The 12,878-nt window shown below is 40.0% G+C and overlaps 1 protein-coding gene across 6 annotated transcripts in view; it reads right to left on the bottom strand.

The window, feature by feature from the left end:
• The window catches only part of scml2 (Scm polycomb group protein like 2), a 172,658-nt gene that overhangs the window by 66,485 nt on the left and 93,295 nt on the right, over nt 1-12,878 (bottom strand). For all 6 annotated transcript variants that reach the window (XM_041211751.1, XM_041211752.1, XM_041211747.1 and 3 more), the window contains exon 7: nt 10,902-11,145. In XM_041211751.1, the coding sequence (XP_041067685.1) occupies nt 10,902-11,145 (244 nt within the window). The remainder of the gene's footprint in view (nt 1-10,901; nt 11,146-12,878) is intronic.

The following is a 12,878-nucleotide window of genomic DNA, read 5'->3' as shown; positions in this document are numbered from 1 at the left end:
ACTTCTGACAAACAGTGGCAGCAAGATGCTACAAGATGCAATGCAGAAACTCACCAAGGCTCCTTAGGCAGCACCTTCCAAACTCAAACACTAGCACCTAGAAAGACAAAGCAGCACCTGGAAGCTCCCCTCCAAGCCACTCACCAAACTAACTTGGAAATATTTCACCGTTCCTTCACTATCGCTGGGTCAAATCCCTAGAACTCCCTGTGCTGTGGGTGTAGCTACACCACAGGGACTGCAGCGGTTCCAGAAGGCGGCTCACCACCACATCTCAAGGGCAATTAGGAGTGGCCAGTGAATGCTGGCCTTGCCAGCAACAGCTATGCCCCCATAAATGAATAAAAAAAAAATATGGGGGTACCCTGTGGGAATAAGGGGGTGCCCCATGGGGAAGTTGGGGAGGGGGGGCGGGGAGGGGACACTGTGGAGATATGGGTAGGCCTGTGGGGATGAAAGAGGGGCCTTCTGGGAGTATAGGAGAGGCTCTGTGGGGATATACGTAGATCCTGGGGTGTTGGGGGGGGGGCATGGAGGACATCAGGTGCATGAGGGTTTGGTGAGGGTGAACAGCGTAGATATGAGGCAGAAGGAGGGTATGGTGGGGGTTGAAAGGGGTGAAGCCAAGGATACCTACCACAGAACTGGGCCAATTTCTAACCTGCCCACCTTGGCATCCGCCTGACTCTGTTCCCACCTGGGGCCTGCTTCAGGAAATGGAGGTCCTGACTCCAGCCTGTTCCCATTGTGAAAATTACATTGGTGGTTGGGCAGGCACTGCCAGGCAGGGGGTGGAATCATAACAATGGGGGATCTGCCAATTCGTGATTCCCGTCTCAAAGGGGAAATTCCAGCTCCATACCTCTTAAATTCCTCAATTGGAGATTATGAGAAAAAGTTATTAGATTCAAATGTACAATTTACAAAACTCTGTCCAAAATACAGATAATACTAAATGCAAGCTGGACAGGATTCGCATTCTAAACAACACAATCTTCGACACAAGTCTGTGAAGATAAATTGCAAGTACCCATGAATTCATGATACAATGCACTTTGACCCTTTAAGGGCATAGAAATTAGGAACAGGCAGGAGCCATTTGGTCCCTCAAGCCCTTTCTGCCAAATAGTTTCTACCTGTTCCTAATTTCTATGCCCTTAAAGGGTCAAAGTGCATTGTATACCCTCCTGTGGGGCACTTTTTCAAATGCTTTTTGAAGGTCCAAATACACTACATCCCAATATTCTTATCCATTCTAATAGTTATATCCTCAAAAAAAACAGATTTGTGAAATACAATTGCCCTTTCATAAATCCATGTTGACTGTACTTAAACATATCATATTTCCTAAGTGCCTTGTCACCACATTCCAGTAACAGATCATAACATTTTGCCAATCACTGATGTTAGGCTGACTGCTCTACAGTTCCCCGCCTTCTTTCTTCCTCCTTTCTTAAATAGTAGAGTTATGTTTGCTACCTTCCAATCCTAGGAAACTATTCTAGAATCAAGAAATCCTGGAAGAACAAAAGTAATGCATGCACTCTCTCTGCAGCTACTCCTTTAAAATACTAGGATGCAGGTATTCAGTCCTAGGAGATTTGTCATCAGTTAATCCCATTAACTTCTCAACTACTATTTCTTGATTTAAATTCCTCATTCTCACTAGATCCTTGATTCCCCATTATCTAGAGCCATCGAGTCATTTAAGGTACAGAAAGAGGCTACTTGGCCCATTGAATTCATGCCAGATCCCTGCAATTTAGTCAGTCTCGCTCCACTGCTTAACCCTCGTAGTCCTGCAAGTTTAGTTATTTCAAATGCCCATTCAAATGCCCATTTATTTCAAATGCCCATTCAATTTATTTTTTAAATTGTTGACTGTTCCCATTCCTAACACCCTCATGGGCAACGAGTTCCAGGTCATTACCACTCGCCGAGTAAAGGTTTTTCCTCACATTTCCCCTGCATCTCTTGCCCAAAATGTTAAATGTGTCCCCTAGTCCTTGTATGTGCCATCAACTTAGGGGGAGAGATTTTCTTCGTCTATCTTATCTAAGCCTGTCATAACAGTGTACACCTTTACCAAACAACCTCAGCTTTTCCCACCTAACCATGTAACTAAAATCCCCATCCCTGGTACCATTCTGGTAAATCTCCTCTGTACCCTTTCAAGAATCTGCACATTTTTTTCTACGATGTAGTGACAAGAACTGGATGCGACATTTTTTGTTAGGACAGCATAAAGGTTCAGCATAATTTTCCTGCTTTTGTACTCAATAGTTCTATTTATGAAGTTGAAGATGCTATATGCTTTGCTAACCACTCTCTCAATATGTCCTGCTACATTCAAAGATTGATGCAGAAGCACCACCAGGTCCCTCTGCCCCTGTACACTACACTAAAATTGTTTCATTTGTTAGAAATATAAAGTTTGCAAGATGGTTATGCTTTGGGATTGTTTCATTTGTTTCGGATAAATGGAGGAATAAAGTGGATCATGTGACCTATTCTAAATTCTGCCCCTCAACAAACTTGGGTGATTCAGTTGTTAAGGGCTCAGGGTTTTGTTAATGGGAAGGTGGTGTCAGATATTCACCCATGTAAACAATAACCAGGGCAGCTGTTCTGGCGGTGGATAAACTGTTAGTTTCCATGTCCTAGGGAAGTGTTAGGAATGGCAGGTTTGTAAACAGTACTATTTAATTCCAAGATAGAGTGAAGTTGGGGGTCTAGAGGGTAGCTAATTAGCATTTCTACCTGGGTACAAGGTGATGTGATCACATTGCCATGGAGATGGGCTTTGAGAGAAGAATGCATAGGAAGCCATGGTAGGATTGGGTTGTAGGTTTGCCTAAAATATCCCAGAACCTCATAGACAAGGTCAGTCTGAGTCGCCAAAAACTGTGTTGATTGTCATTTTCTCATATTCTCTCTCTTTGCCTGTCTATTTTCCTCTTCACCTCCCCTCTCAGCCCATTGTATTTGACCTGGTTCTCACTTGAAGAAGCAGCTGACATTCATCATGCACCCTTCTTTTTTTGTTTCATCATAATCTCTATGTCTTTCTCTTCATCCAAGGAGCACCATTTTTTGCTCCTTTAGCTTTCGCTCTTGTTGGAATGTATCTATCCTGTACCTAAAACATCTCTTTGTTGAAGATTGCCTAGTGTTCTGTTAGTTTTTCCTCTGGTTCCATTTTATCTTGGTTAGGTTCCTTCTCATCATATTGAAATTAGCAGAATCATTTTTGTGTCTTCTACTACGAAGACAGATACAAAGTATTTGTTTAATGTCGCTGCCATTTCCTTATGTCCCATTATAATTTCCTTGGTCTCTGCCTCTAAGGGGCCCACATTTATTTTCACTAATCTCCTTCCATTTACATACCAATGGAAACATTTACAATTTGTTCTTTGTCTTTTGCTAGTCTCTCATATTTTCTTTTAGCTTTCCTTACCAATTTCTTGCTTCTCCTTTATGGAATTCTACTATTCGACTCCAGAGTGTTGTTGGACCTGCACTCAACCAGGCAAGTGGAGAGTACTCAATCACACTCCTGACTTGTGCCTTTTTATTGGTGGACAGGCTTTGGGGAGTCAGGAGGTGAGTTACTTTCCACAGAATTCCCAGTCTCTGTCCTGCTCTTGTAGCCACAGTATTTATATGGTTGGTCCAGTTCAGTTTCTGGTCAATGGAAACCCCTAGGATGTTGATAGTGGGTGATTCAGCAATGATAATGCCATTGAATATCAAGGGAAGATGGTTGGATTCTCTCTTGTTGCAGATGGTCATTGCCTGGCACTTGTGGGGCATAAATGTTACTTCAGGCCAAGCCTGAATGTTGTCCAGTTCTTGCTGCACAGATGCACAGACTGCTTCAGTATCAGAGGAGTTGCAAATGGTGCTGAGCATTGTGAAAACATCCCCACCTCTGACCTAATGATGGAGGGAAGGTCATGGATGAAACAGCTGAAGATGATCGGGCCTAGAACTGGCCCTGAGGAACTCCTGCAGTGATGTCCTGGGACTGAGATGATTGACCTTCAACAACCACAACCATCTTCCTTTGTGCTAGGTATGACTCCAATCAGTGGTGAGTTTTCCCTCTGATTCCCGTTTTGACTCCCATTTTGCCAGGGCTCCTTGATGCCACACTGGGTCAAATGCAGCCTTGATGTCAAGGAGTTACTCTCACCTTACCTCTTCAGTTCAGCTCTTTTGTCCATGGTTGTACAAGTATGCAATGCAGTCAGGAGCTTAGTGAGTCTGGCGGACCCTAAATTGAGTGTCAGTGAGGAGGTTATTGCTAAGCAAGTGCCACTTAATAGCACTGTCGAAAACCCCTTCCATCACTTTGCTGATGATCGAAAGTAGATTGATGGGACGGTAATTGGTGGGTTGGATTTGTTCTGCTTTTTGTGGACAGGACATACCTGGGCAATTTTCGACATTGCCGGGTAGATTACAGTATTGTAGCTGTACTGGAACATCTTGGCTTGAGCAATTTTGGGCCCAGTATCTCAGAATGGATGCTCTGGCCCTGGAGAGGGTCGAGAGGAGGTTCATGAGAATGATCCCAGGAATGAAAGGCTTAACATATGAGGAACATTTGAAGATTCTGGGTCTATACTCAAAGGAGTATACAAGGATGAGGGGGGATCTGATTGAAACTTACAGAATACTGGATAGAGTGGACGTGGGGAGGATGCTTCCATTAGTAGGAGACACTAGGACCGGAGGGCACAGCCTCAGAGTAAAGGGAAGACCTTTAAGAACAGAGATGAGGAGAAACTTCCTTAGCCAGAGAGTGCTGAATCTATGGAATTCATTGCCACAGAAGGCTGTGGAGGCCAGGTCATTAAGTGTATTTAAGACAGAGATAGATAGGTTCTTGATTGGTATGGGGATCAAAGGTTACGGGGAGAAGGCGGGAGAATGGGGTTGAGAAACTTATCAGCTATGATTGAATGGCGGAGCAGACTCGATGGGCCGAATGGTCTAATTTCTGCTCCTAGGTCTCATGGTCTAAGGATGCAGCTAGTTCTGAATTTGACTGTCTTGTACGAAAGATAATGATTTCAATGTACAGGAAGTGAAATATTATTTGATAAATTTACAGATCTCAATGAGAGTCATGTTGGAAGGAATGTGTTTTAGAGAAATGGCAATAGTGTTATCATTTTAATGTGTGCTTCTTTCGAGGGTGGCTGTTTTCTGGAAGCATGGGATCAAATAAATTACATTGATCGTGTTTGTTTTTGAGTTTAATCGTAGTTCAGTAAAAACATCCATTATTAAAATTTAAATATTCTGCAGAATCAGCAGTGATGTTATTTCTTGTTAAACCATGCTATGTTATCCATTTTCGATGTTTGTGATTTAGAGCAGTGCACACGTGCAATTAGTCGTATTATTACATAGTTTGCACAAGGTATAAACTCAAATTATTAAACAATGGAGAAATTAGTAATGGAATTCAGGAGGACACATACAAACAGTTGAAAGAGGCAAGTGTGTAGATAAAGTGTAATGCAAAGAAGTTCATGGTTACACATTTTGGTAGGAAGAATGAGGAAAGGCAGGATGAACTAAATGGTACAATTTTAAATGGGGTACAGGAACTGAGGTCTGGGGGTGTATATGCACAGTATTTGAAGATCACAAGACGAGTTGAGAAGGCCATTAAGAAAGCATACTGCATCTTGTTGGGCTTCATAAACGGGCATAGATTACAAAAAACAAGGGAGTTACACAAAACCTTTAACATACTGGTCATCTGGAGTAAAATGTTCAATTGTAGGCATCATACTTTAGGAAGGACGTCAATGTAGAAAAAGGGTGCAGAAGGATATCAGTGATGAGAAACCTCAGGTATGTGGAGAGCCTGGAGAAGCTGAGGTTCTTCTCCTCAGAGCAAAGAAGGTTTAGAGGAAATTTGACAGAGCTTTTCAAGACCAGAAATGGTTTTGATAGCCTGAAGAAGAAGAAACTGAATCCAGTGACAGAGGGGTCAGTAAATAAAAAAAATCATAGGCAATAAAGCACTTTTAAATTTAATCATTGCTGTAATATAGAAAAGTGTGTCAGCCAATATGATGCAGCATGGTCCCACAGCAGCAATTATTAGACTGATTGTTGGAACGGAGGGGGGATAGGCCTACTGAGTCAAAATTAAGTAGACAAAGATACACATACCCTATAGTTTAGGGAAATGAAAGATGATCTCATTGAAACATATATGGGGCTTGACAGGGTAGGTACGGGCAGGATGTTTCCCCTGGTTGGGAAATCTAGAGGGATCACAGTCTCGGGATAAAGGGTTAACCATTCAGGACTGAGACAAGGGGAAATTTTTTCATTCAAAAGGTTGTGAATCTTTGGAGTTCTCTACCCAAGAAGGCTGCGGATGTTCAGAAGGTGAGTATATTCAAGACAGAGACCAATAGATTGTTGATACTGTTATGATCGCAGGTGCTGTTAATAATGTTAACAAATCAGATCCCAGATTGAAATCTGGCTCGATAGATCCTAATTTTTTTTTGTAGAAACCGTGGGGGAAAGTTACTTAAATTCATAGGAGTCTGCTGATGAACTGTTAATACAAAGAATATTTATTTCAGCAAGAAAAGTGAACTATGCCACAGCAGACAAAAAGGTGGCGGGATCTCAGTATAAACACAAAACAAGATTCAAATTCACCCTATTCCTTTATCCCAGCAACATCTTTACAAACACATAAATCAATGAAGCATTACCACTAGTTTGACACACAAGCTTCTTGTTTGGGGCTGGCCAGTTGCAAACAGTTTTCTTCCGACAAATCTCTGAGCGTTCACTTGATGCTTCTCACCCAACTCATATCTCTCCCCGAGACACCCAAAAACCGCACTCTAAACTCACTTTCTTCAACTGCAGAGCAAACAAATGGGCTCCCTAAACTCAATTTTCCAGGAGCGCCTCTGCTAAACTGAACACTTTACTGAATCTTGTGACTGATTATTCAGTTAACTACAGTCCCAATAGCTTTGTAGTTTTACTTCTCAGGTCTGTTAACTCAGTATTCTCCCTCTGACCCTGCCTGCCCCGCCACCCCCGAGTCCCTGGATTGCTGTTGCTAGGCAACAGTAAAACTTTTCTACTTTGTGTTTAGTTTCAAAAATCACTGAACTTTTAACCTCTGTTAACGCATCTCTTTAAATTCAGGAGTTGTATGACCTTATTAAAAATGATGCATACAAACAAACCCAAAAGACCTGAAACCTTCCAGTGACACGTCTATCCAGACACAAGGTTTATAAACAAACCCGAAATGAAACTGAAACCATTTTACCTCTCTTAACACACAATTATATATATAAATTCAACTTTAAATTATACATTGTTCATAACAATAATAAAGGAATCAAGGGATATGGGGATATGTGGAATGGTGACGCTGCGGTAGCCATGAACTTACTGAGCTGTGAGGATGCAGCAGAAATGCTTCAGTGTGATTTGGACAAGCTAAGTGAGTGAGCAAATGCATGGCAGATGCAGTATAATGTGGATAAACGTGAGGTTATCCACTTTGATAGCAAAAGCAGGAAGGCAGATTATCTGAATGGCTATAAATTGAGAGAGGGGAATGTGTAACGAGGCCTGGGTGTCCTTGTACATCAGTTGCCGAAGGTAAGCATGCAGGTGCAGCAGGCGGTAAAGAAGGCAAATGGTATGTTGACCTTCACAGCCAGAGGATTCGAATACAGGAACAGGGATGTCTTGCTGCAATTGTACAGGGCCTTGGTGAGGCCACACCTGGAATAGTGTGTGCAGTTTTGGTCTCTTTATCTGAGAAAGATGTTCTTGCTATAGAGGGAGTGCAGTGAAGGTTTACCATACTGATTCCTGGGATGGCGGGACTGACATAGGAGGAGAGATTGAGTTGGTTAGGATTATATTCCCTGGAGTTCAGAAGAATGAGGGGGGATCTCATAGAAACCTATAAAATTCTAACAGGACTAGACAGGGTAGATGGAGGAAGGATGTTCCCGATGATGGGGGAGTCCAGAACCAGGGATCACAGTCTGAGGATATGGGGTAGGACTGAGATGAGGAGAAATTGCTTCACCCAGAGAGTGGTGAGCCTGTGGAATTTGCTACCACAGAAAGTAGTTGAGGCCAAAACATTGTATGTTTTCAAGAAGGAATTAGATATAGCTTTTGGGGTGAAAGGGATCAAAGGATATGGGGAGAAAGTGAAAGCAGGTTATTGAGTTGGATGATCAGCCATGATCATAATGAATGGCGGAGCAGGCTCAAAGGGCCGAATGGCCTACTCCTGCTCCTATTTTCTATGTTTCTATGAATGGTGGGATAGGCTTAAAGGGCCAAATGGCAGAATCTTGCTCCTACTTCTCCTATTATGGTTTTTATGTTAATAAGGTAAATGACCAGTTAACTCAGGGATTTTGGTTGAAGGATAATTATTGGTCAGGAGGCCGCTAACACTTCAGAACTCAACTTCTGTTATGGCACCTTGTGTTTTCACCTGAAAAGGCACACAGAGCTTTACTTTAACATCACATGCTGATGATGGCAATTCAGAATAATATGGTGCACCATCAGTACTGCATTCAGGTGCTCAAATCCTGGAGTGGGGCATGAACTCAAAGGTAGAAGTCCCATCTTTGAGAAAAACTGCCATCATATTGTGAATTACTCAATGAACTGCAATAGGAATTTCCAACTGTTGTTACTGTAAATGTGTATTTTAGCTGGAGGATAAATCAAAGGGCGAGCAGAGCTTGTATAGAACATACTTGCACAAAATTATCAGATGAAAGAAACCTCAGGTCGATCAAATCATTTGCCTGCCCTTGCCCACAATTCTAGAACTATATCTACAACTTACTTCTCTTTGAATACAATCTATTTCTCCTAATTCAATCTTGCTGATTTCAAATTATTCAATAATTCAATTTTTTTGGTCTAGAGACATCATGCCGGATTATTGATGTGTTTACTCATGAAATGCGTTGTAATTTTGCATGGTACATTCAATTACGCAAATAAAAACCTGCATTTATGTACAGTAGTGCCTTTCTGCCTACTGGACGACCCAAAGCCAATGAAGTACAGTACTTTTGAAGTGTAGTCACTGTTGTAATGGAGGAAATGCAGCAGCAAACTTTCATGCAGCAAACTCCCACAAACAGCAATGTAATAAAGATCAAGAAATTGGTCTTTGTGATGTTGATTGAGGGGTCAATGTTTTTTGGAACACCAGGGATAAGTCCCTGTTCTTTGAAATTGTGCCATGGGATCTTTTACATCCACTTGAGTCGGCAAACAGGGCCTTGGTTTAACGTTTCATCTCACTGGAATGTCAACCTAAATTGTTGTGCTCAAGTCATGGAGTGCGGCATGAACCTACAACCCTCTGGCTCAGAGATTGCGTGCTACCAACTGAGCCACAACTGATGCAATAACCCAGCAGTTTCACAAGGCAACAAAGGTAGGAAAACTACCAAATACACACATTTTCTTATGTGTTGTTAGTTACTAGTGATCTTCAATGGCATTGTTTATGGTATATTGGATGATATATGGAATTAAAGAAACACTCATATTTGCAGGCCAGACACACACAATAGCCACAAAAAAACCTAAATGAAGCCAGCCAAAATAATAAAACAAAAAAAGATTACCAACAGAAATTGTGCATATATAATATTGGGGTTAGGTGCTCCAAATGAGCATTAAGAGTCAACTGTTTGACAAAATATATAAAACACTAAGGGACGGAAATATTCTTGCAAAGATTTTGAGTGCAACACAGCAACACTTAAGTTTAATTATTTTGTGGTTTGAATTTTCTGTTTATTACATTTGAAATTTTACTATTAGCAGTATATCTTCAAGTCAGCAAAACACACCTTGAGCAACTTCACTGATTTTTCCTGAATACCAATTCTTTATCAGTAGTTTATTGTTGGCTACCATTTACTCATTGATAGCTTTTTAACATGTTTAGTTGCATGTGAGACAATTGGCATTGCTTAATCAATTGTAATTTGTTGCTTTTTAATGAATAAGATATTCAAATCATCCAAGATTCCTTGACTAATTGAACTTTGGTATAATGGAACGTGCACTTTGTAAATGTGATAGATACTTGAACTGTGGCAATGTGTGATGGATAATTTTCATGAAACTTAAAACCAACACACTAGACTCAAGACTCTTGAATTACTTTGATGAATATACAGAGATCTATGCAGAGCAACCATTGATGTACTGTATAATACTAAAGACTAGTAAAGATAAAAGTCCAGCAGCTCTACACTCATGAGTTATATCCTACAGCCAAAACATTTTCTTTTTAATAGTTTTCAAAATGGATGTATAGTAAAAACAGTCCATTTCCTGGAGTATAATTCTTATTCTACTCTGAAGGATATTATCGACTATACACTTGTTGCAAAGTCATGCTTTATATCAAAAAATGTTTTTTGAATTCACTGGCTGGAAACCCCTAATTGATTAAAAAATGATTAAAGGCGGTGAAAATGAAGTAGAAAAATGCAAATGAATGCTTAAAATCAGCACAAACCCACAATGCAAGATATTATGCAATGTTCATTTTGAACATTTTAACTGAATAATTGACCTGTGCAAGTCAACTTTGTTCCATAATATGGTTTTAACAGCACAAACATCTGTAATGTTTGAGGCATAATAAAATAATGTACTTTATAAGCATATCAATGCTAATACAATATTTACGTAATGTGGCATAATATCCACAATATTCTGCATCATTCTGTAAATGTTGTTTTTCCCCTCAAGTTTTAGTCATAAATTTAGAACAGTGTTTCTGTAAAACTTGAGACAAACGATAATTCATTTAAAAAACTTACCTCTACTTCCAGGTGGTTGAAGGCCATCTCCCGTCATGCCACACCATCCCACTGGAAAGATATCGCGAGAATCATATCTGCACCAGTAGTCAAATGCACCTCTCCACCCGTCAAATGTTATGAAAATGTCATCTGCCTTTACTTCACTGATTGTTGCTGGACAAATCAGATGAGGGTTTTTTCGATCAACTGCTTCCAGTTTCATCCCGACTTTGAAATGGTTTTGCTGTGGACTTGGAGGTTCCTCAAATAGGAGAGAAATATGAGCTTTCTCTTTTTTAAATTTTAACATGAATTTAACATGTAACACGAACATAATATTACAGCTCTTAATAAATATATTGAATCCAGTATTTGATGAAAGGGTGTACTGTGGCTACAATTCAGCATTTGTGGATGCATAAATGGATATTTTCCAATGTAGAATGCTTGCAGATATATGCTTAATGCACAAATGGTGCACTATTTTTTTTGAAAGAAACCCAAAGCGTAAAGATAGGTCACCACTTGACGATCTTAGAGGATTTTCACTTACTCAGCAAATACTTCTCTTAACAGATTTGTAAATATGACATGCGACAGTTAAAATCATGTCAATATTTAAAGAATCTCAGTATCTGATGAAAAACAAAGTGTAATTCTCTGAGGCTTCCCTACCAGAGTGAAGCCTTGTTTCCAGAAAGCTTGAGTCAAAAATAAAATGAAGACTACATTACAATTATACCTTCCATTCATGTTCACAGCTAGCAATGCTACATGCTGTAAAGGAACCTCCCCAAATTAACCTGATGAAATCCAAAAATATCTGGAAAAGCATTCAAACAAATTCATACCCAAAATGCAAGATAGAAGAGAAAGAGAGGAACCTGGTTCTGAAAACAATGGAATGGTGTCAGGATCCATTTAAATTTTAAACCCAAGGTGGAACGTTTTGATTTAAATTCAGCATCACAGCTTAAAATTAGCAGTGCAGCCAGGGCTGAATTTGGGAGATAAGAAGGAAAATTGCCATTTAAAAAAAGAAAGCAGAAGGGTTCAGTAGAGTAACAAATGACATTAGCAACTGATAGAAATGAACACCACTCTTCCAGTGGTGTGAAATTGAATAAGTGACTTCTTCCCCACCCCAAGTGTCATCTTGGTCAAATTGCTGATTTTAAGATTTAAATCTGATATTTAAACTTGGGAGAGGTTTTGACAGTGTTCTGTTAGTTACCAGCCTGATCACATTCCTAAAGTCCCTTGTCCATTGCAAAATGTCTGGTCTTGGTTTGTTGTCTAGCATTATTTTATTGAATAAAAGGCTTTTTGTAGATTAGCATTAATATTATAAGCCACTAAGATTTTACATAATCTACAAAATGAACAACTCAAACTGAAAATAAACGATTGCCAATACTCCATGGCAAAAGAAAATGTTATTTTGTTCTAAGAACTGCTCTTTTCAAAGCTATCTACCTGGTAGATTACTGATGTGTGTAAATTAGGAGATTAATACACTACGATTACTCAATAAATGGAAGGTTTTCTGTTCATTATCTAAGATGTTTAAATCACAATTTATTCATCACATGCAAAAATACAGGCAAGGTTGATCCCTCCTTCGACATATACTTAAAGTTTTTGCATATGTCTCGTCATAGGTATAGCTGATGACGGTCATTTTTTGCACAGATCAAGTGTATACATGGTGCATTTATAAGGGCTTCATTATGTCCCAAAGTTCTTTATAACCAATGCATTACTTTTGAAATGCCATTCTTGTTACGTAGGCATGTTAATGCAGCAAGGTGCTACAAATGGCAAATGACCAGACAATCTGTTTTACGCTGTTAGAAGGTAGGGTGCGGTGTGGAGGTGTTGGCCAGGGCACTGGGGGAACTCCACAGTCTTCAAATATTGCCAAGGAATATTTTACATTCACCTCCAAAAGGAGACAAGGTTTAATGTCTCATTCAAGGAGGCATCTCCATCAAT

This window comes from Carcharodon carcharias, chromosome 18, assembly GCF_017639515.1.
Source record: "Carcharodon carcharias isolate sCarCar2 chromosome 18, sCarCar2.pri, whole genome shotgun sequence".
NCBI lineage: Eukaryota > Metazoa > Chordata > Chondrichthyes > Lamniformes > Lamnidae > Carcharodon > Carcharodon carcharias.
Note: the sequence above shows the minus strand (reverse complement) of the source record. Positions and strands in the feature narration are given on the sequence as shown.